The sequence below is a fragment of the Colobus angolensis genome, unplaced genomic scaffold (genome assembly GCF_000951035.1).
Source record: "Colobus angolensis palliatus isolate OR3802 unplaced genomic scaffold, Cang.pa_1.0 Scaffold197, whole genome shotgun sequence".
Classification (NCBI taxonomy): Eukaryota; Metazoa; Chordata; class Mammalia; order Primates; family Cercopithecidae; genus Colobus; species Colobus angolensis.
The window spans coordinates 4,848,283-4,871,981 of NW_012115121.1; the positions used below are offsets into that span (position 1 = coordinate 4,848,283).

Below are 23,699 nucleotides of genomic sequence, written 5' to 3' on the forward strand. Positions count from 1 at the left end.
GGCGGAGCTTGCAGTGAACTGAGATTGTGCCACTGCACTCCAGCCCAGACAACAGAGCGAGACTCTGTCTCAAAAAAAAAAAAAACATTTTTAACACCAAAAATAATCTCATTATATAGACACTTTTCTGGCAAATTCGCTGTTGAGCAATCTCAACACTAATGTATTGTCTTAATCTTTCTGATTTTGCATTAGTCCAGCAAAAATATGACAGATGTGTTAAATAAGTCTTTAGATAGGAGAAAATAAAGTCCCACACAAAATTGAGTATAAACTGTTTTAGATGCTGTACTTCACATGCAGCTGGTTATAGGAGACCCAGAGCTAGATGCCAGGTCACCAGACTCCCAGGCTATGTTCTTACCACTGTGTTATTCTGTTTGTATGCATTTATTTGCTGTTAAAAAATTAAATACCATATATGCTACACATGTTCTTTGATATCTAAAATTTTGAAGTATCTAAAATAATCTGCCGGGCACAGTGGCTCACACCTGTAATCCCAGCACTTCAGGAGGCCAAGGCAGGTGGATCACCTGAGGTCAAGAGTTTCAGACTGGCCTAGTTAACATGGTGAAACCCATTTACTAAAATACAAAAAATTAGCCAGGCATGGTGGCAGGCACCTGTAATCCCAGCTACTCAGGAGGCTGAGGCAGGAGAGTTGCTCGTACCCCAGAGATAGAGGTTGCAGTGAACTGAGATTGTGCCACTCTGCTCCATCCTGGGTGACAGAGTGAGACTGTGCTTCAAAAATAGTAATAATGATAATAATAATAAAACATAATCTCTGTCAAATTCATTTTGCCCTGAGCATATTTATGTATATGTCTGGCCTTCGTGTTTAAGACTGAACAAGTCTGTTCTTTGGAGGTTACTAACCAAGTTTCATATTTTCAACATCATTTTCTAGTTACAACTGCCAAAATAATCTGATGGCAAAGTGCGTAGATAATTTAGTTTAGATACACTGATAGCATTTGTCATTTATATAAATTATAACTTTTTTGATTTATGAGCTGCAGCCTAATCTTTTCATTTGGGGATACATCTTTTCAGGGAGTTACGGTATTTGTTTAGCATCATCACCTTCAAAACAATCTAAAAATCATGGTTTTTCATAGATTTTAAGCAAGTAGATTGACATCCCCAAATGCAATGTAGAATACGTGACAAATGTCTTGAATTAATGATGTCGCCTATTCTGTTAGAGTTCACTTTGGATGTTCACTAGTAATGGCGGAAAGGGTTTGAGGTTAAGAACCATCTTGGTGTTGGTCAGTTATCGCAGACAGTGCCTGAGACCCCTGCTTTTGCTGCTTAATTTCTTTTGACCTTATTTAATGTAATCATCTAACAGGCTGTCACTTTGAGTATGGCAAAATATGTTTGTGCATTATGCAGAAAACATTTTATTGCTACTAATGTTAAATTCTTATTTTTAGTAATAATTCTATTTTCTTTTTTTTTTCTTATTCTGCTGTCCATCTCACCAAAAACAAAATTTACCACCGACAAACAAAACTCTAGGTTTTAGAGTCTTTGCCAGAAGATGTAGGGTTTAACATTGAAATAAAATGGATCTGCCAACAAAGGGTAAGTAATTCTCTATGCCGCACATTCTGTACTCTCTCTGCCCTTTCTAAAAAATTCTTTCATTCCTGTCTTTGTATTTTAATGGAATAAGCTAAACTGAAATCTCATTGTGGCTTCCTCCATCAAGCACAATGCTTTTGGACCCTTTAAATAAAACATATCTTACATTCATGCTAGTATGTGAGTACTTCAAATTAATGATGATTATTGTAGAAATTTCAGTTTACATGTGTCTTGTGTGAACAATATGGTTTTGGGGAGATACTTATAAAGTGGACAGTCACATCTCTTGGATTTAGTTTTTACTTTCTTATTTCTCATCTAATAACATGTTTTAAATAATTTTCTAAGCAGTTTTCTGTTGTTAACAGTAGCTAGTAATAATTACTCAGAAAAAAAATTTTTTTGCAGTTGTATTTTAAATCACTTCCAAATTTAGTCATTTTTTTGTTCAACAAATGTTTTTCAAAAAGCTGCTATGGGCCAGGCATTTTCCAAGTGCTTGGGACAAGTAGTGCACAAAAGAGAATAAGGCCTTGGCTTCCTGGGACTTATATTTCAGTTGTGGAAAACAATTAGCTAACTATTGAATATATCAGAGAGAGTATGTGCAACTTGATGGGATGCATGTCAAGGGGCTTGGGGTAGGGTGTGGGGTGTTGAAAGTAGTTAATTCAGATGTCATGATTGGGCATTGAGCAATACCCTTGAATTTGTTTCGGTCAGAATAATCTGTAATTGCCCTCAATTCATGCTGTTTATGACAAGCTGGTCCTCATTAATGTAGTGAATGCTCAACTCAGGTTTCCCTAATAATGTGATTTTTAGTTTTCTGAGCTTCCAGAATTATTTCAGTGACTAACACTTAAAACATTTAACATTCGAATGTCAATAGAGCTGGCTTGGTGTCTTGGCTATGTTTAATGAATTATTTTAATTAATTTTTGGTTACTTGATATGCCCAAGACCCAAAGAATGAGACTTTTAAACTGGTAATAATTAATCGGGACATTTTATTAATTTGTTAGCAGATGACGTGTCCTATAATTTATGGAAATAAAATCATAGCGAATTGCAATATTCTAGAGTTTTAGCTTTTATTTTAACTTTAATAATGCAAAGGTGTATTGATGATATAGTTAATAGTTACTTGCTTTTTGTATGAAAGTCTCTGTATCTGAATTATGACCTGTGTCATCACTAAATAGCTTTGTGATCTTGGGCCAATCACTTAATCTTTCAGGTTTCATCATCTGTAAAATAATAGTTGGACTAGATACTGTCAGGGCTTCTTTCTATCACAGCTTGCCAGAATAAAAACAGTTTCTAGCACTGTGGTTTTAGGGTGTGCAGTGACTTTTATTTTGCTTTCTCTTTCCCATAGGATGGAATTTGGGATGGTAACTTATCAACATATTTTGACATGAATCTGTTTTTGGATATAATTTTAAAAACTGTTTTAGAAAATTCTGGGAAGAGGAGAATAGTGTTTTCTTCATTTGATGCAGATATTTGCACAATGTGAGTAATACTCAGTGTTTTTTCCTATACTCTTAGAATGTGTCTAGGACTTAAGGTACCAGTCTGGAGCTGGGGTAGTTGTCCAGCTTTCCCCCTGATCTGTCCTCTCAAATCATGTCAGGTTGTGTGTCCTCATGTCCTTTCCTGACTGCTTGCTAGGGTGCCTACTACTCCTGTGAAGTTCACACCTCCTGGGTCCTAGAGCCTTACACCCTTTTATTTTACAGGCAGGTCATATACTTCTTACCATATTGTAAGCTCCCAAGGGATTTATCACTGACAATTTCTGAGAATATTTTAGCTCTTGTGTAGAAAAATTTTAAATTTGTATTTATCTTTTATTTAAAAAAAAAATTGTTTTTGAGATAGGATCTCACTCTGTCACCAAGGCTGCAGTGGTGCAGTGATGACTCACTGCAGCCCTGACCTCTTGGGCGCAAGCAGTCCTCCTGCCTTGGCCTCTTGAATAGCTGGACTGCATGTGCATGCCATTAAGACTGGCTAATTTTATATTTTTTGTAGAAATGAGGTCTCTTCATGTTTCCCAGGCTGGTGTCAAACTCTTAGGCTCAAGTGACCTTCCTGCCTTGGTTTTCCAAAGTGTTTGGATTATAGGCATGAGCCACTGCACTGTACCTGGCCTGAAAGGCAACACATGTTAATGGTGGTTTTATCTGAGCAATGAGACTATGCTCCTTTTCTTTGTTTCTTAAAAAAAAAAAAATCTATTTATTTGAGTCAGAATCTTGTTCTGTTGCCCAGGTTGGAGTGCAGTGGCGTGATCTTGGCTCACTGCAACCTCTGCCTTCAGGGTTCAAGCGATCTTGTGCGCCAGCCTCCTCAGTAGCTGGGATTACAGGCCTGTGCATGATACTTGGCTAATTTTTGTATTTTTAGTAGAGATGGGGTTTCAACATGTTGTTCAGGCTGGTCTTGAACTCCTGACCACAAGTGCTTTGCCCACCTTGGCCTCCCAAAGTGTTGGGATTACAGGTGTGAGCCACTGCGCCCAACCTCATTTGTTTGCTTTTAACTTTTAGTGTTTTCTAAAATTTCAAAAAGGAATATTACAGTTACTCCCCATTGAAAGGTATTTTTTAAATTGTTTCTTTTCAGGGTTCGGCAAAAGCAGAACAAATATCCCATACTATTTTTAACTCAAGGAAAATCTGAAATTTATCCCGAACTCATGGACCTCAGATCTCGGACAACCCCCATTGCAATGAGCTTTGCACAGTTCGAAAATCTGCTGGTAAGTTATGTTTGAATTTTTATCTTTTTAATTTTCTATTTTTATTTTAGAGTAGTAGTAAAGATTTCATATTACTTTACACATTTAATGGTTAACGTTTTGACTAAACTAGCAAACAAGTGGCTCTACTTAAAAGCGAGGATATTAGATCTCAGAATGAAAAACAAATTAAGTACAAAATTTGTTATAGGCATACAGTACATTTTTTCGTTTAACTTTCTGAATAGATTTTATGAATAATCTAAAAATGGTTAGACTGTATTCCTTTTAAAAAATATTATTCGCATTTTACAGATGAATGTAAACTTGTTTTGATAGAGCATTCCATTAGTAAATTTTTTTGACTGCACATTCAATATGTATGTTTATAAATTATGTATATATTAATATATTGTGAATATATTTATGTATGAAGTGCCCATTAAAAAGAATAAGATAAAGTAATTGGAAGAAAAAACATTTTCTTTTCCTGCCTACTGTACTTTGGAGTGTGAGCATTTAGCTTTGCAGTTAATGTTTCTTTTTCATGCACAACTAATTTTTCTTCTTCTAGGGGATAAATGCACATACTGAAGACTTGCTCAGAAACCCGTCCTATATTCAAGAGGCAAAAGCTAAGGGACTAGTCATATTCTGCTGGGGTGATGACACCAATGATCCTGAAAACAGAAGGAAATTGAAGGAACTTGGAGTTAATGGTCTAATTTATGATAGGTATTTGTTTTTCATGAACAATTTTCATGGAATTTAGAAGTATAGATTTCATCTTACGAAATTATAAATAAAATTGAACTTAGTTAAGTTAAAATTCTGCAGTTCAGCCTGAGATTATCTTAACATTTGCCTGTGGGTGTTTTCAAAGTTTGAAGGATAGCAGAATCACTTGGGAAGCTTGTTAAGGATTCAGATGACTGGGCCCTAACTCAGATATATATACTAAATCATCCTGGGGGTGAGGGTGGACTTCCAGCCCTTAGATCTCTTTTCTGTCTATACCAACTTTTTCAGTGCTCTCATCCAATTCTGTGGCATTTCATAACTTTTATGTTCTCAAACGTATGTATCTCCAACTCAGACCATTCCCTAGACCTCTGTAGACTTTGATATCCAGGTATTGACACCTGTTCCTCTTACAGTCTTCCTGATTTCAGTATAAGTGACAATTCAGACCACATTCTTAGTCTTCCATGACTCTCTTCTTTATTTCATACCCCAAATCCAGTCAGATAGAAAATCTTTTCGTTCTGTCTTCAAAATATATCCTGAATCGTCTACTCACCAAGTTAACTGTTGTCACTCAACTAAAGCAGCTCTTTGGTGTGGATTGTTGAGGTAGTCTGCCCCCTGGTGACTGTCTCTTCCCTTAAGGGTCAGGCTGTTTATTCTTAGTACAGCAGCCAGAGGGAAGCTTTTCAGACCTATGTCTGATCATGTTGCTGCTTAAAACTCTCCCACGGTTTTCTGTGTCACCTAAAGGAAAAGCTGAAGTCTGAGGGCCTTATACTAGCCAATCTGCCACCCCACCACTTTCCAACCCTCTTTCCCTCTCTGACCTTCCACAAAATTCCCCCATCTGCTGTTTTTCCATTCTTCGGAGAAAGACTTCCGTAACAATTTAAATGTCACCTCAGTGAGGACTTTCTTGAATAACCGATTTCAAGTAACAGCCTCTATTCACAGTGTACTTCCTGACTTGTCTCCGTATCATTGATCATCATCTGACACACCACATATGCCGTGTTATATTTTACTTGTTTTTTCTCCCTAGCCCCTTTCCTCCATCTTCCTTGGTACTAATGCACACACATGCAAATGAGAATATAGGCTCCATGAGGAGGGCAAGGCTGTTTGCCTGATTTGTTCATTGCTATTGAGGTTAGAACAATGTGGGGCACCCAGTAGGAATTCAAATAATTTATTGAACAAACCTTTTTTTTTTTTCCATCAGCTTCCTTGGCAGCCACTAATCTGAGAGACAAAAAGGTTTCTTTAGTATAAAGACATTTGGGGTCAGAAGGGATGTCATTTACTCAGCTGAGGGATTAGCAGACTTGCTCATACAGGTGTACCTCAGCGATAGTGAAGGCTGGGATCCAGACCACCACAGCAAAGCAAGTCCCAAATCTTTTGGTTTCCCAGTGCATATAAATGTTATGTTTATGCCAGGCGCCGTGGCTCACGCCTATAATCCCAGCACTTTGGGAGGCTGAGACGGGCAGATCATGAGGTCCGGAGTTTGAGACCAGCCTGACCAACATGGTGAAACCCTGTCTCTACTAAAAACACAAAAATTAGCCGGGTGTGGTGGTGGTGCGCACCTGTAATCCCAGCTACTCAGGGGGCTGAGGCAGGAGGAAGGAGAATCGCTTGAACCCAGGAGGCAGAGGTTGCAGTGAGCTGAGATCATGCCACTGCACTCCAGTCTGGGTGACAGAGTGAGACTCTGTCTAAACAAAAGTTATGTTTATACTACATTGTAGTTTACCAAGTGTACAGTAGCATTGTGTCTGAGAAAACACAGTATGTATCTTAATTTTAAAATACGTTATTACTAAGAAATGCTGACAATCTGCCTTCAGCAAATCATAATCGTGTTGCTGCTGGGGGGTCTTGCCTTGAGGTCGATGGCTGCTGACTGATTAGGGTGGTGGTTGCTGAAGGTTGAGGTGGCTGTGGCAATTTCTTAAAATAAGACAGAAATGAAGTTTGCTGCACCAATGGACTCTTTCTTTTACACAGTATTTCTCTGTTGTACTTGATGGTGTTTAAGAGCATTTTTCACCCACAATAAAACATCTTTTTTGTTTGTTTTTGCTTTTTTGAGACAGTCTCACTCTATTACCCCGGCTGGAGTGCAATGGCATGATCTCAGCTCACTACAGCCTCCACGTCCCGGGTTCAAGTGATTCTTCTGCCTCAGCCTCTGTGGTAGTTGGGATTACAGACACACGCCTGCCACCATGCCTGGCTAATTTTTGTGTTTTTACTAGAGACGGGGTTTCACCATGTTGACCAGGCTGATCTTGAACTCCTGATCCCAAGTGATCCACCCACCTTGGACTCCCAAAGTGCTGGAATTACAGGCGTGAGCCACCGTGCCCTGCCAAAACATTTTTATTTATTTTTATTTTATTATTATTATTTCTTGAGATGGAGTCTTGTTCTGTCACCCAGGCTGCAGTGCAGTGGTGCAGTCTCGGCTCACTGCAAGCTCCGCCTCCTAGGTTCAAGTGATTCTCCTTCCTCAGCCTCCCGAGTAGCTGGGACTACAGGCATGCACAACCACATCCAGCTAATTTTTGTGTTTTTGGTAGAGACAGGGTTTCACCATATTGGCCAGGCTATTCTCGAATTGCTGACCTCTCAGGTGATCTGCCTGCCTTTACCTCCTAAAGTGCTGGGATTACAGGTGGCCACCACTCCCGGCCCCACAGTAGTACGTCTTTAAATTGGAGTCCATCTTCTCAAACCCTGCTGCTGCTTTATTAACTAAGTTTATGTAATATTCTAAATATCTTGTCATTGAAACAATGTTCAGAGCATCTTTGTTGGGAGTGGATTTATCTCAGAAAACCATTTTCTTTCCTCATCCATAAGAAGCAACTCCTCGTCTGTTAAAGTTTTATCATGAGATTGTAGCAATTCAGTCGCATCTTTAGGTTCCATTTCTATTTCTAGGTCTCTTTCTATTTTCACCACATCTGCAGTGACTTCCTCCACTGAAGTCTTGAAACCCTTTGTCATGTATGAGGATTGGCATCAGCTTCTACCAAATGCCTGTTAGTGTTGATATTTTGATCTTGTCCCATGAATCTGAAATGTTCTTAATGGTATCTGGAATGATGAAAAGTTTTCAGTTGACCTTGCCAAGATCCTTCAGAAGAATCGCTGTCTGTGGCAGCTACAGTCTTTAAAATGTATTCTAAGGTAATGATACTTGACAGCCAAAGTGACTCCTTGATCCATGGGCTGCAGAATGGATTTTGTGTTAACAGGTATGAAAACAACAATCTTTGTTAGAGCTCTTGGGTGACCAGGTGCATTGTCAATGAACAGTAATATTTTGAAAAGTATCTTTTTTCTTCCTGAGCTGTAGGTCTCAACTGTGGGCTTAAAATATTCAGTAAACCATGCTGTGTACAGATGTGTTGTCATCCAGACTTTGTTGCATTTCTGGAGCACAGACAGAGTAGATTTAGCATAATTCTGAAGGGCCCTACAATTTTCAGTGTTATTTAACTGTTGAGTTCCAACTTTTTTCTGCAGCTTCTTTACCTCTCTCAGCCTTGATAGAACTGAAGAGAGTTAAGCCCTTTGAATTAGGTTTTGGCTTAAGGGAATGTTTTGACTGGTTTGATCTTCTGTCCAGGCCATGAAAACTTTCTCCTCATCAGCAATAAGGCTGCTTTGCTTTCTTTTCATTGTTGTGTTCACCGTAGTAGCACTTTCAATTTCCTTCAAGGACTATTCCTTTGCTTTCATAACTTGGTTAACAGTTTGGTGCAAGAGGCCCAGCTTTCAGCCTATCTTAGTTTTTAACATGCCTTCCTCACTAATCTTAATCATTTCTAGTTTTTGATTTAAATTGAGAGATTTAAGACTCTTCCTTTCACCTGAACTCTTAGACGCCATTGTAAGGTTGATTGGCCTGATTTCAATATGGATGTGTCTCTGGGCATAGGGAGGCCGGAGGAGAGGCAGAAAGATAGGGGAGAGGCTGGTCATTGGAGCAGTCAGAACACACTGATTTATGGGTACGATTCGTGGCACCTCAAAACAATTACAATAGTGACATCAAAGATTACTAATCACAGATCACCATATCAGATAGAATCATAATGAGGAACTTTGAAATATTGTGGGAATTATCAAAATGTGATACAGACATGAAGTGAGCATATGCTGTTGGGAAAATGGCACCAACAGATTTGCTGAGTGCAGGGTGGTCACAAAGCTTCAATTCGTAAGAAACACAGTATCTGAAAAGCGCATGTGGGGCACGGTGGTTCGTGCCTGTAATCCCAACACTTTGGGAGGAGACCCCATCTCATATAAAATAAAATTATAAGAAATTTAAAAAAAAAAAGACGAAGTGCAGTAAAATGAAGATTGCCTGTACTTGAGAAGTGTTACACAGAGAGTAAGTGGTGAAATCTCACTAGGCCTGCGCTAAACAATACTTTCCTTGGATTTGGTTCATATTACTTTTCTTCCCATAAAGTTGTATTACTTTCTTAATAAAGCTTGTTTTCCTTCCAGTATTTTGTCTCAATTAGTTTGGTTTTAAAATTGTAGTCCCAGTAAATCCTACCTACCTGCCTTTTAAACTATTTGGTTAATTTTGCATGAAATAGCATGTGTGATTCATAGCGCTCTTCAACGTTTCCAGCTAATTTAATTTAATTTTTAAATTAATAATTTGGAAGAAGTACTGGCTTTAGCAAATTTTTGAATGTATATGGTTATATGTGTATTTTTGTTACAAGGAATGATTACAAATATTTTCCGGCAAGGAAGTGTATTATGAGGTTATACCATTTATGGTTTTGTAGAGTATACAAATTTCAGGCAGATCCTTCATCTTAAGGGCTTTACTTGGTTGAAATCAAATGTTGACATGTAATGGAGAACAGGAAGATATATGGGTGCTCCAGAAAGTTCTTCCTGGCTTGGAGCTTTAAAGAAGAAGAATTGAGTTGGAATTTGGGGAGTGGTTATGTTTACTTTGACATTTGTGTTCTAGGCAGAGACAAGAGTGTAAATCAGGGCATGACTCTGTTGAGGGTTTCAGGGAGGTGGCCAGGCACTGGATTCCTAATAAGGTCTGAGGAGGGGTAAGATGGGTTGTGTTGAGTTGGTTTTTACCCTCAAAAAGTTTTTTTTAAATTTTATTCAAAAAAGTATGTGTATATAGTTTTAAAATTCAAATAGTTTGTTTGATAAGTCTTACAATAAAAATAATTTCTTGTACCTATTTCTTCCATTGTCTCTGGCCGAGACCCTGTCCCCTCATATCTTTGTTATCTGGCTCTTCTGACATTTACCTCTATTTCTAAATAATCTGCTTCTGCTATTTTTTCCATTATCAAATTTAGGCATCATATAGAAGGTTTTGAATGATTAGTGACTTGGAGCCTTTGAAGCATTATGGATTGGAGAGAGGTGTGGTGAGAGTGTGTGAGTGTGTATTTTCAATTGTCAAACACTAAACTGCTACATATCATTTTCTGGTATTTTGTTTGGGAAATTTGCACTTATGATGATGAGTAAGAGGCTGTTTTTATTTTTTTCAGACAGAGTCTTGCTCTGTAACCCAGGTTGGAGTGCAGTGGCACTATCTTGGCACTATCTTGGCTAACTGCAACCTGGGTTCAAGTGATTCTCCTGCCCCAGCTGTAGTTTTATATAGTTTCAAGCTTTAATTATACTTTATAAAACTTGTAATTATGTTTTTAAAGTTAACCTATATTGTTGCATGTAGCTATACCTTACTGCTTTTCGTGGTCGTATTAATACTCCATTGTTGTCTTTACCACAACTTATACTGTTTTTTAGGAACATTTAGGTTGCTGCCAAGTAATTGCTATTTTATAGTGTTGCTGTGAACATTATTGATAGTACAGTGACTTTTGAACCTTTTTGCACCCAGCCTAGTTTATGTGGCAGCCCAGTACACAGATAAGGTATATTTATAAGTATGCACCTGAAACAATTCCAAGTGTCCTTTAGATACTTCCTGTTCATGCATGTACTTCTTTATGTGTGTGCACTTAAATGCCAGTCTTAACTTTCTGAACTGATGGTGTGATTTGCTAGGTCTCTAGCTCAGCACATCTGCCTGTGGGTCAGGCATTGGAAGTATAGCAGGAGTGGGCTATCCTGTATTTCCTGGTTCTGCACTCATTGTAGCCTGTTACCAGTTCTCAGGAGTAGGCCAAAGCATTTTAATCCTGCAGGTAACGTGGAAACTTAATCAGCACACGGTTAGACCATATTTAGGTAATATGCCAGTTCAGGCTCATGAGGGCACTCTGTTCTTAGGTTAACATAGCTGCTAGAGTGACAGTGTCTCTCTTGAAGTAATAGCCCTCAACACATCTGCCTGTCCACCGGGCTGCTCCAGTACTGATTGGTTGATTGTGCACAGCTGTCATCCTGAGCCCTGCCATTCTCTGTGTTAGATCTCCTGTTTCCTGTAGCTCATACCTTTTTCTCTCTTGGTTCAATGAGTTTTACGGGACACGTCTTTCAGCATCTTAAGAAAGGTGGACACAGGAGGTAAATGTTTTTGAGGTCTTATGTGTCCAGAAATGTCATGGCTGTGTATAGACTCTGTGTTAGAAATACTTTAGAATTTTAGAAACATTCTCCATCATCTTTACCATTCCAGTGTTGCTGTTGAGTGTGAAGACATCTTGATTATGTTCTCACATGTAATCTATGTTTCCTCTTTAGAAGCTTTGAGGGTCTTCCTTTTATTACCAGTGTTCTGAAATTCTATAGAGATGCGTTTTCTTGTGGGTCTGGTTTTGCCCACTTTGCTCGACACTTGGTAACCCTTTTAGTCTGTCAATACATGTTCTTAAACATGGGAAAATTTTTTCAAAAATATTTCTTTTGATTCTTGTCCCCTTCAATTTTCTGGATTTTTTTTTTTTCCTTTATAGAAGTCTTTTTGTTTGAATCAAATAGCTCTTGGACCAGATTTTTTTTGTCTTTTTTTTTTTTTGCTTCATTTGAAACATTTTCTCAGTCTCACTTTCTACTCATTCTGTTGAGCTTTTCTGTTTTTTGTTTTGTTTTGTTTTGTTTTGTTGTTTTGAGACAGTGTCTTATCATTCAGGCTGGGGTGCAGTGATGCGATCTGAGCTCACTGCAACCTCTGTCTCCTGGGTTCAAGCAAATTCTCAAGCCTCAGCCTCCCGAGTAGCTGGGCCTACAGGCACACACCACCATGCCTGGCTAATTTTTTTGTATTTCAGTAGAGACAGGGTTTCGCCATGTTGCCCAGGCTGGTCTTGAACTCTTGAACTCAGGCAATTTGCCTGCCTTGTCCTCCCAAAGTGCTGGGATTACCGGAGTGAGCCACCCTGCCTGGCCTCTGTTGAGTTTTTCATGTCTACTGTTGTGTGTTTAATTTCCAATGACTGTCTTTTTTTCTCTGAATGTAGTTTTTTCCGTATGCTTAGCATCCTATTCTCATTTAATGAACATGCTATTTCCCTGAAGTCATTAAGGGTTATTTTTATTTTTATTTTTTTTGAGACAGGGTCTCTCACTCTGCTGCCCAGGTTGGAGTGCAGTGGCACAATCTCAGCTCACTGCTCCCTTGACCTCCTGAGTTCCAGTCCTTCCACCTCAGTGAATGAGACTTCCCTTACATCTTAGCAACATTTGGATGGAAATCACATTTAAATCCAGTCCACTCTAGTAGTTTTTGAAGAGGCTTTGATTCAGCTCCCAAATCTCGATTGCTTGACTTGGTCTCTTATGAGAATACTCAGAAGGTGTCTTCTTAAACAACAAACCTATTTTTAGTGGTGGAACTGTTTTAGTAGCTGTGTCTGCGTGGGACTGATAACCAGTCACTATGTTTGGAGGAAGTCCTAACCTTTCCTTGTATACCCTCCCAAATGTGTAACAGCTTCTCTGTTTTCACATTCAGTAGTCCATACTGCTATCTTATCACCTTTAGCTCTAACATTAACAACAGCTTTACATGCATCATAACTCTAGTCATTAAAAGATTCTCCAATAAGGCTCAGTAGAGTCTCTAGCCAAAAGTGATCGAGGTCCCTTTGTCTCTGCTGTTTGTTCAATGTAAATTAGCCATCATCCTCCCCGTTTGCTTATCTTTCCACATAGGCTCAATACCATCCTTAAAAAGTGAGTAGTCACAGACAGGCATTAAATTACTAGACAACTAGATATGGTTGTATAGAGCCCAAAAGTCTTCAACAAGATCAAACTTAGAGATCAGCGGCAGGTTTGCTTGCCAAGTTTTGCTTTTATCATTTTGAAAAAAACCAGAGTGCCCATTTGTTCTGTAGAGGATGTTTAATGTAGTGTTCTGGGTTAGCAACCTCTTGATTAGATTGTTTTCTCCTCTTCCACAGGGGGATTAGGAGTAGGGGTGGTTTCTGGTTTGACAGTCGCCATCTTAGATCGATCTGCTCCTGCTTTTAACTCCACTCTTTGTGTTTCCTACCACTGGCCTGTGAGCCAGCCTTTTCAGTTATCTCACTGACAAACCTTTAGTTTTTAATTTATCCATCTGTTTTCCAGCTCTCAAAATGTTGTAGCTCTGTCTCTTGGATTTTTCTCATACTTACGGATTTTATTAAAAAGAATCTCTTTGTTTTATTTTCAATGGAATGTAGGGAGAGAACGAAGCTAGATGCTTCTGTTCTGTCGCGATACCTTGATGCAGAGGTCATTTTTTATTCTCTTAGATATGTCTTTAATTAGTAGAAACTCTTTGTTTTAATACAGTCAGATATTTAATAGAGTCACCATATTTTTTTTTATCATGTTTAAATAATTCTTTCCTACTGTGATGTCATAAAGATTCTCTGATACTACATAGTTGCCTGGCTTACATAGTGACCTGGCTGTCACATTCAGGCACAGGAGGCCATCCTTTCTCTGCTGATGGGCAGTGCCAGTGTCAGATCACCGGAGGCTCTTTCGGGGTTCTCCACTCTGGATGCATCTGGCGTTACGGAGCAGCTTTAGAGCAGTTCCCACGCTGGTGAGCAGTCTTCTTATCTTGATCTTTAGTGACTTTGAAGTCAGAACAGCCAGTTTTTTATAGATTTTCATTTGTTTAAAAACAAAGCGAGTTGGAGGGCAAATACTTTCAGCTAGATCACAAGTAAACTAGACGTTTCATTTTCTGATTCAGTTGCTTTATGTTGAGCTCCATTGCATCCGGGATACAAAAGGGCAATGCTGCTATTCTGGATTACTGGAAAGACTGGGAAGAAGAGAAATTTAAAAAAATAGAATGGATACTTTCATCTTTAAGACAAAACAAAAACTCTGATGTGGATGTTCCAGGCATTCTGTAAATCTTATGAAAAGGTTGAGTCAGGCAGGTCTTAGGTAAACCATAAAATTACAGTATTTTATGTATTTTGTATTTGTTTCATCATAGGATATATGATTGGATGCCTGAACAACCAAATATATTCCAAGTGGAGCAATTGGAACGCCTGAAGCAAGAATTGCCAGAGCTTAAGAGCTGTTTGTGTCCCACTGTTAGCCGCTTTGTCCCCTCATCTTTGTGTGGGGAGCCTGATATCCATGTGGATGCCAACGGCATTGATAACGTGGAGAATGCTTAGTTTTTATTGCACAGAGGTCATTTTGGGGGCATGCACCGCTGTTCTGGGTATTCATTTTTCATCATTGAGCATTGTTGATCTATGCCTTTTGGGCTTCTCAGTTCAATGAAGCAATAATGAAGTATTTAAGTCTTTCACTACAGTTCTTGCAAGTATGCTCTTTAAATTACTTGGCCAGGTATAATTGCCAGTCAGTCTCTTTATAGTGAGAAAATTTATTGGTTGGTAATATAAATATTTTAAACTAAATATATAAATCTATAATGTTAAGCAAATGTTCATTAAAAGTGTAGCACTTTGAAATTATATAAATAGCTCATATTTACACTTACAGCTTTTCATTTGATCAGGTCTGAAATCTTTAACACTTAAGGAAAATGACTATGCATAATTATACCTGACCATGGAAAAAATAAGTACCTCAAATGCATGCATTTGCACTGGTGATTCCAACTGCACAAATTTTTGTGCCATCTTGTATATAGGTATTTTTTACATGGGTTGACATGCACACAACACCATTTTCATTCAGTATGAACCTTGAGGCTGCTGCCATTTTTCCACTTAACCAAACCAGCCTGAAGTTAAACCTTGAAACTTGTTTCATAAATCTTTCAAAAGTTGTTTTACATCAATGTTAAAATTTCAAAATGCTGCAGGGTAATTTAATGTGTAAAATATTAGTAAGTAAAAGTATGTATTGCATACTTAGTAGAATAGATCACAACATACAAATTCAATTCAGTGCATGCTTTAGGTGTTAAGCATGAGATTGTACACGTTTACTGTTAGGTCCTTGCATCTGTGGTGCTAGGTGAGTATGAGAAGATGTCAAGGACTGGACGTATTTTGTTGCCTAAAAAAAAAAAAGGCTGTTAGGTATTTTAAATATGCTTATTTTGTGTGTCTGTCGCTACCTATTACACACTGTTGCTTTGTGGGTTTGTTTTGTATATGTGTGTGTTGTACAGTAGTTAAATTTCAATGCAGAAAAATAAATGTCCTGAATTCTCATATTAGTATTCTTTATTGTATATCATGCATGTAATTTATTTAGAAATGTCGAAGGTCTTACTAAATGTATATGCATGTGTTTCAGATTATACTAGGATTTCTTGGATTAGAAGCAGGTTGTGTTAACTGTAACTTAAAGAATGAATGTTAAATAAAATGATACAGATTTATTTTCTTCATTACAAAATGAAATTTTAAGAAGGTGTTACTTTTGTAGAATGGTTTTATAATATGACAAGAAATTTTAATATAGTGTCTACCCCAAAGGGATGGCTTATTTGCATCTACCTTTTACTGCATGTTTTTCATGAGGCAGTTTATTCATATATTGACATATTTTGGTAGGAGCTGAGAACCTAAGACTTGAAATTACACATTGTGTATTATTTTTTAAGCTAAGCAATGCAATTTTGGTCAGATCTTATTTGTGTGAAGTTAGGCTCTGAAATGCTATGGTATTGCATTTGTAACATTGATATTAATGGAAAATAGTTTAGGAAATGGAGTCTTCTGCAAGGGTTCTGTATACCTTTCCCACATTGTATGAGATTTTCCAACATTGTGGTGTGAATTGGGCACTTTTGGAAAACTCCTGAAAAAGAATGTTTCCTTCATCTGCAGACCTTTGTCCAATACGGTCGCCATTTCTGTATAGTAACTCGATTAGCCATATGTGTTTGTTTCTAGTCCTGCTCCTTTGCTCCTCTCCTTTGCCTTCCCAATGCTGGCTCCATTTTGAAGACTCCAGGACAGAGGGGGGAAGCAGATCATAAAGAGAAAAAGGAGACAGAGAAAAGGATGAAGGAAGGAGGTCATGGGGAGTGTGGCTTCTGAGCAGTTTAGTTGCTGGGGAGAGCAGACAGTCACTGTCTACAATACAGACAGAACCTTCCTGCTCACTTTCTGTCCTATCTGTTCCTGACCTTATGAACCAGTGTTAGCTGATGATTAAAACATGACAAGCAATGGCTCCTTATTTTCACAGGACTAAGTCCGGGCCTTCATATCACTAGCTGTTGCCTTTTACACCCTGCTTCAGCCACACTGTCCCTGTCATTGGCCCTGGACTTCCTCGCTGTGCCCGTGTGTCCGCTGCCTGGGAGCCCTCTCCTCCCATAGTCACTTTCTCTCTGCCAAACTCATTTCTTCTTGTGCCCAAGATCTTTCTCCTGAGCCCTTGTGGAAACTCCAGAAAGGAGGAATCCATCTTTGTGCTCCATGGCTCGTACCTTGATCGGGCTGTGCATCACAGTAATTCTGGGTAGGCAGAGTTGATCGTTGCTCATCTGCCAGGTTGCGGGCTCTTCAAGGGCAGGGACCTTGCCATAGTCATTTTTATTTTCACAGTGCTTGGAACGTGGTGGAAAATGAATGTTGGAATTATTGGAGTAATATAATTTGTATCAAATGTCCTTTTGAATTAAGAGATTTAGTTATGTTTACTAAGAATGTAAACTTTGAATTGGTTTACATTTTGACAGGATGGTTTATTGATGTGAATTTTGAAATGTAGAGGTATAATGTTAAATTATTTTATACTTTATGGAAATCAAGTGAAATGTTTGATAAAATGCCGCCATTGTCCGCTGGTATTTTCTACTCTCTGGAATTATGTACTGTAAATGATCGGATGTAAATGTGAGGCACGCCGCTCACCCGTGTGGGAAGTGTGGTGGTACTTCCTGCCACCCTCCCACCTCTCTGCCACTACTCCCTGTGACACTGGTCTGTCATCTCCTCTCCAAACTCCAAGCTTACAGCTACCTCAGTACTGCTTTCCTTGTCTGAAACACCTCCTTTGCCTTCCTTCAGTGTCCCGCTCAGGTGCCACCTACTCCATAAAGCTCATCTCAGCTTTTGATCTGAATCACCATGGAAACATGCAGACAGCCTCTCAGTCTTAACTATTTAATGTTGTAGCTGGGAAAAAACCCAGAGAGGTTCACCGATGTACTGGGTTGGGACTAGGATGTGGGTTTTGTGACTCTGAATCCCATGTTCTCAAACTACGCTGCCTTCCAAAGTCTGGCATTTGTTAGCTCATGCTTCCTTGTAGTCCAGCTTCTTATGTGCCTGTTATATTCGCCAGTAAGATTGTAAGCCCCTTAAGGGCAGGGACGTCTTTGCATCTCCAGCACTGCTATAGTGTTCTTAGTTATGAACTAGATAAATAAATGGTGGTGGCAACAATCCTAGTTTCCTAACTCAGATTGTTTCACGATAAACATACAGTTTTGTATGGCATGCTTGGCCATAATGTCTGGAGTATGTGTGCGCTCACATGTGCGTGTGTGTGTTTGCATGTGTTTGTATGTTTACACATGGAGTTCTCTGTCCTGGTTGCTTGGAGTCGTGTATTTGATGGATTATGCTAAAACCAATTTTTTGCTCCATGCAGACTGAGGAGAAATACAGGGACAGTTATTCCATTTAAGTGGAAGAATCAGGTACAGTTTTTCCCCCAGGCCTGGTTGCCTCTTCCTGGGACAGCATACCTAAATCCTGCAGTTGGTGGACTGGTAGTGAAAAAGGCGCTGCCTCGGATAGGAATTGTGTGGCCTGGGGGCAGATCGCCTCATTAGTCCTGGTGGACACTCATTGCCCTTTCTGCCTAGGCTCACTCTCTATGCCTCTGACTAAATTCTGCCATTCACATTATTACTGGCTTGGTACTCTAAGTTGATAATGGAGTCCTGTTAATTTTGATTTGGATGCAATTGATTTATTCCTTTGCATTTTAGTTTTGGATTGTGTATTTTTGGGGTAGAAAGCAAAGTATTTGTATTAGAAATACTGCACAATTTTGGCATTCATGATTGGAAACTCATTCCAATATGATCTCTTAGTGGGCTTGTACAATTTGAGAAGTAGGTTTGAGGTTTTTAAAATGCAAGAGACCATATGATGAAGACTACCATATAAATGTGTGTGGAGATGAGGAGGGGAGATGATGGGCTGAAACAATTGGAGACTTCATAGAGCTCTCAAGCTCTTACAGATAGAGGTACAGGTCAAGGGAGTTGTGAAACCAGTTTGGGTCGCAGTCTGCATAAAGTCAGACGCCAGGGTCATACGTGTGGTGTGTTCAGGGGGAATGAAGGCGCCATTTGGGCAATGGAGAATATATTATGAATGCCAGAGAGAAGCTTAGCATCATATAGGAGATCACAGTTAAATTATTAAGAAGGGAAATGACACGAAAGGCAAGTGTTCAAAAGTAATGAGGAAACTAATAATAGTATAGGAATAATAAGAGGAATGCTAGAGTTTGTTCAGTCCTCTACTAAATTTACCTAAACATGAAAACAGAAATGTGGATAGGATGGGTGAACTTCTGAAGCTTACTTGCAAAGCCAAACTATTTAACAGGAAGAAAACAATAAAAGCTCAGCAAAAGTTCAGTGGCATCCCACAGTTTTAAATGTATCTCTCTTATGGAAGAGCCCAGACCTCTTCCATAAGTTCTAGATTCATACATCCCGCTGTTTCCCCATCTCCAGTTTAAGGTCTAATAAGCATCTCACACTTGATGTATCTCAACAAAGCACTTCCTTCTTCCTTCTACCAAACCTGCTGCCATCCCACCTCCTCCCAAGTTCTGTCTCAGTGTGTGGTACCTGGGAGTCATCCATGCGATTAGTATAGCTTTATGTTGTGTGTGATAGGGTAGTTGCTCAATTGTTTTCTTCAATTTTTAAAAATTTGTCTAAATGTTCTTAAATAACTTGATACTTTATCAAATGCCAGAAGAGTACGCTTGAGAGTCTGATCAGTGTTGGACTAATTTGCTATATTAAGAATATAGCAGGGGCTGGGCGCAGTGGCTCACACCCATAATCCCAGCACTGTGGGAGGCCAAGGCTGGCGGATCAGCTGAGGTCAGGAGTTCGAGACCAGCCTGGCCAACATGGTGAAACCCCGTCTCTACTAAAAATACAAAATTAGCCGGGCATGGTGGTGGGCGTCTGTAATCCCAGCTACTCAGGAGGTTGAGGCAGGAGAATCGCTTGAATCTGGGAGGTGGAGGTTGCAGTGAGCCAAGATCACACAACTGCACTCCAGCCTGGGCGGAAAAACTAAAATTTATGTGGAGAGGCAAAAGAATTAGAATAGCTCAAAACAGTTTTGAACAAGAAGCAAGTGGGAGGAGTCACTCTACCTGATTTTAAAACTTACGTAACTATAGGAATCAAAACTTTGGTACTGGCGGAAGGATAGATATATAGATGGGTGGCCCAGAATAGAAAATCCACACAAGACAGTCAGCTGCTTTTTGACAAACATGCAAAGGCAATTCAATGAAGGATGGTCTTTTCTTTCAAGAAATTATGCTGGAGCGGCCAGGCCTGGTGGCTCATGCCTGTAATCCTAGTACTTTGGGAGGCCAAGGTGGGTGGATCACTTGAGGTCGGGAGTTCGAGACCAGCCTGGCCAGCATAGTGAAATCCCATCTCGACTAAATACAAAAGTTAGCCGAGTGTGGTGGCATGTGCCTGTAGTCCTAGCTACTCAGGAGACTGAGGCACAAGAATCGCTTGAACCTGGGAGGCGGAGGTAGTGAGCCAAGATTGTGCCACTGCTGTCCAGCCTGGACGACAGAGCGAGACCCAGTCTCAAAAAAAAAAAAAAAAGAAGTATGCTGGAGCAGTGGGACATCCAATGGCACGAGAGCAAACGGCCTAAATTGTACACCTTATACAAGAAGTGACTCAAAATGAATCACAGAGTAAAATATAAAACCCCAAATCTTAGCAGATAACAGGCTGGGTTTGGTGGCTCACACTTCTAATCCCCAGAACTTTGAGATGAAGACCACCCTGAGCAACACAGCAAGATCCCGTCGCTACAAAAATTTTAAAAATTAGCCTAATGTGGTGGCGTACACCGGTGGTCCCAGCTACTCTGGAGGCTGAGGCAGGAGGATTGCTTGAACCCAGGTGCTCAAGGCTGCAGTGAGCCTTGATTGTGCCACTGCACTCCAGCCTGGGTAACAGAGCAAGACCCTGTCCTCAAAAACAAGAGAAGATAACACAGGAGAATATCTTCAGGACCTAGGGCTTGGTAAAGAATTCTCAGACATGACACCAAAAGTACCATTCATAAAATTAAAAGATCAATAAACTGGACTTTGTAAAAATGTAAAACTGTTGCTCCATGAAAGACCTGTTAAAAGGACAAAAAGGGCCAGACACAGTGGCTCACGCCTGTAATCCCAGCACTTTGGGAGGCTGAGGTGGGCAGATTGAGTCCAGGAGTTCAAGACCAGTCTGGGCAAGAGGGTGAAATTTCATCTCTACAAAAAAATACACAAATTAGCTAGGTGTGATGGCACATGCCTGTAGTCCCAGCTACTCTGGAGGCTGAGGTGGGAGGATCATTTGAGCCCTGGAGGCTGAGGCTACAATGAGCTGAGATTGTGCCCATGCGCTCCGGTCTGGGCAACAGAGCAACACCCTGTCTCTAAATAAGACAAGTTTACAAAGTGGGATACAATATTTGCAAAACAAATGTCTGACAAAGAACTCTGAAAATTTGACATTAATAGCCAGGTGCAGTGATGCCCATGGTTCCAACTACTGCTGAGGCTGAAGTGGGAGGATCACTTGAGCCCAGGAGTTAAGGCTGTAGTGAGCTGTGATTGTGCCACTGCACTCCAGCCTGGGTGGCAGAGCAAGACCTTGTCATAAAACAACAACAAAAAAAGAAAATTCAGTTTAAAAATGAGCAAAAGGTAGGAGGATACATCACATTGAAGATGATATAAGAATATCAATAAACACACAAGATATTCAACATCACAAGCCATTAAGGAAATGCAAATTAAAAGCATGATGTAGGCTGGGTGCGGGGGCTCACACCTGTAATCCCAGCACTTCGGGAGGCCGAGGTGGGTGGATCACTTGAGGTCAGGAGTTTGAGACTAGCCTGGTCAACATGGTGAAACCCCATCTCTACTAAAATACAAAATTAGCTGGGTGTGGTGGCACACGCCTGTAATCCCAGTTACTTGGGATGCTAAGGCAGGAGAGTCTCTTGAACCTGGGAGGCAGAGTTTGTAATGAGCCAAGATTATGCCACTGCACTCCATCCTGAGCAATAGAGTGAGACTCCATCTCAGGGAAAAAAAAGAAAACAAAACAAAAAAACCCAATGGGTAAATGGTCTCCACATTTCTAGGAACCAACTTTATAAGTGATCTTTAGAAGCACAGTTTCTTGTGTCAACAAGTGTCTCTAGTTGAGACCGGAGTAAGAGTCTGTCTCAATTGACTTTCAGCAAGGTTGTTCTGAAGAAAGGGCCATAAGCGTGATGAAGATGTCCCAGGCTTGATATTAGAAGGAAGTGGCCATGTGGATAGCAGAGGCAGAGGTGCCCAGACTCCCAGTATGTTTTTGTAATTGCCTGATGGGTTCGTCCTCCCCACTGCACAGACAAAATCAATTCACTGAGACCACGGCATTGAGACCACGGCATTGCAGTGAAGAGTTTAATTGATGCAAGACCTACCACCACACAGGAGATGTAGTTACTACTCAAACTGATCTCTCTGAAGCCTTTGAGTTTAGGGGTTTTCAAGGATAATTTGGTGGGCAGGGAACTAGGGAATGGGCAAGGGATCAGGGAATGCTACTGATTGGTTGGGGATGCCATCACAGGGGAATGGAAAATGGTTTGCCTCTGGGTGAGGGTGCCAGAGGACTGGCTAGTCATTAGTCATGAGTCTGGGTGGAGTTAGCCAATTGTCAGAAATGCAGAAGTCTCAAAAGACCAATCTTAGGTTCTACAATAGTGATGTTATATACAAGAGAAATTGGGGAAGTTGCAAATCTTGTGACCTCTGGAACAATGGCTGTTTATCCTTTATGCCTACATCTTAGCAGAATTCAGGCCCTTCTCATTCTCCTAACCTTGCAGACTTTCATTAGTTTTACAAGGTGATTTAGTTTTGGGAAGGGCTATGGTAGGCTAAGGTTAAAGTATAAACTAAATGTCTCCCAAAGTTAGTTTGGCTTATGCCCAGAGATGACCAAGAACAGCTTGGAGGTTAGAGGAAAGATGAAGTCAGCTATGTCAGATTTCTCTGACTGTCTAATTTTGCAAAGGCAGTTTCATGTGGAGGGCTCTGCCAGAGATACAGAATTTGTGCACCTTGCCTCAGCCTCTGTTCTCTTAGGAAATATCCCAGAGATGCACATGGCACACAAATTCCCAGCTGGTTTCTTCTGGGAATTGATAGATGGGTCCTGGAAGATTCCCCAATGTCCATGTGTTGGACAGTCCTCCCACCTCAGCCCCACAAGTATCTGGGACTACAGGGCATGCCACCATGCCTAGCTAGGACTACAGGTGTGTGCCACCCATCTTTCCCTCTGAAAGCATTTCATGGTTGTCACCGAAGTGTGTGGAGTCTGGACTAACAACTCCACTAGCACATTGGTAGAGTCTTAGTGAGATGACTCACTTTGGTTCAAAGAGGAGTCCCCAAAATGTTTATACCTCTTGTAACTAACTATTTTTTTTTAAGTTTGGGAAACATTAGGAAATAAGGAAGCCAATGACTATTGATGCCAAAAATGCAGAAGCTATGACTCCTTTGCAATGACTCTCACAGTGAATCCTGTCCTGGACGAGGTCAAGTATGGGCAGAGAAGTGCTATAGCACTCTTCTATGCCCATGTATTGTTGAGTTCCCAGTTTCCCTGTGGGGCACTATTTGGGGTACAGGAATTGCTCATGATTTTACATAATGCAGAGGTACCTACTAGACAGAATTTCACCAAGTCATGGCTAGGCACTGGAGGCTCAGTGGTGAGCACGTGGTTACCCTCTCATGAGGATCAATGGCTGCAGCATGCAATACATTGGAATCCTGCCTCCACCTGTGTGAATCTATCGGTTTGAGCGTCAGTCTCTCAATCTCCCTCTCTCTCTCTCTCTCTGAGATAGGATCTCACTCTGTCACCCAGGCT

The 23,699-nt window shown here is 40.1% G+C and overlaps 1 protein-coding gene and 1 pseudogene across 2 annotated transcripts in view; one reads left to right on the forward strand and one right to left on the reverse strand.

The window, feature by feature from the left end:
* The window catches only part of GPCPD1 (glycerophosphocholine phosphodiesterase GDE1 homolog (S. cerevisiae)), a 60,078-nt gene extending 42,159 nt beyond the window's left edge, over positions 1–17,919 (forward strand). Inside the window, exons 15-19 of the mRNA XM_011941054.1 lie at positions 1,531–1,596; positions 2,981–3,117; positions 4,234–4,369; positions 4,923–5,083; positions 14,526–17,919. Coding sequence (XP_011796444.1) covers positions 1,531–1,596; positions 2,981–3,117; positions 4,234–4,369; positions 4,923–5,083; positions 14,526–14,715 — 690 coding nt within the window. The 3' untranslated portion in view covers positions 14,716–17,919. The remainder of the gene's footprint in view (positions 1–1,530; positions 1,597–2,980; positions 3,118–4,233; positions 4,370–4,922; positions 5,084–14,525) is intronic.
* Positions 12,885–14,511, reverse strand: LOC105511015 (annotated as a pseudogene). The gene has a single exon (XR_001001660.1). The product of XR_001001660.1 is annotated as a eukaryotic translation initiation factor 4E pseudogene (transcript).
* Positions 17,920–23,699: the final 5,780 nt, after the last annotated feature.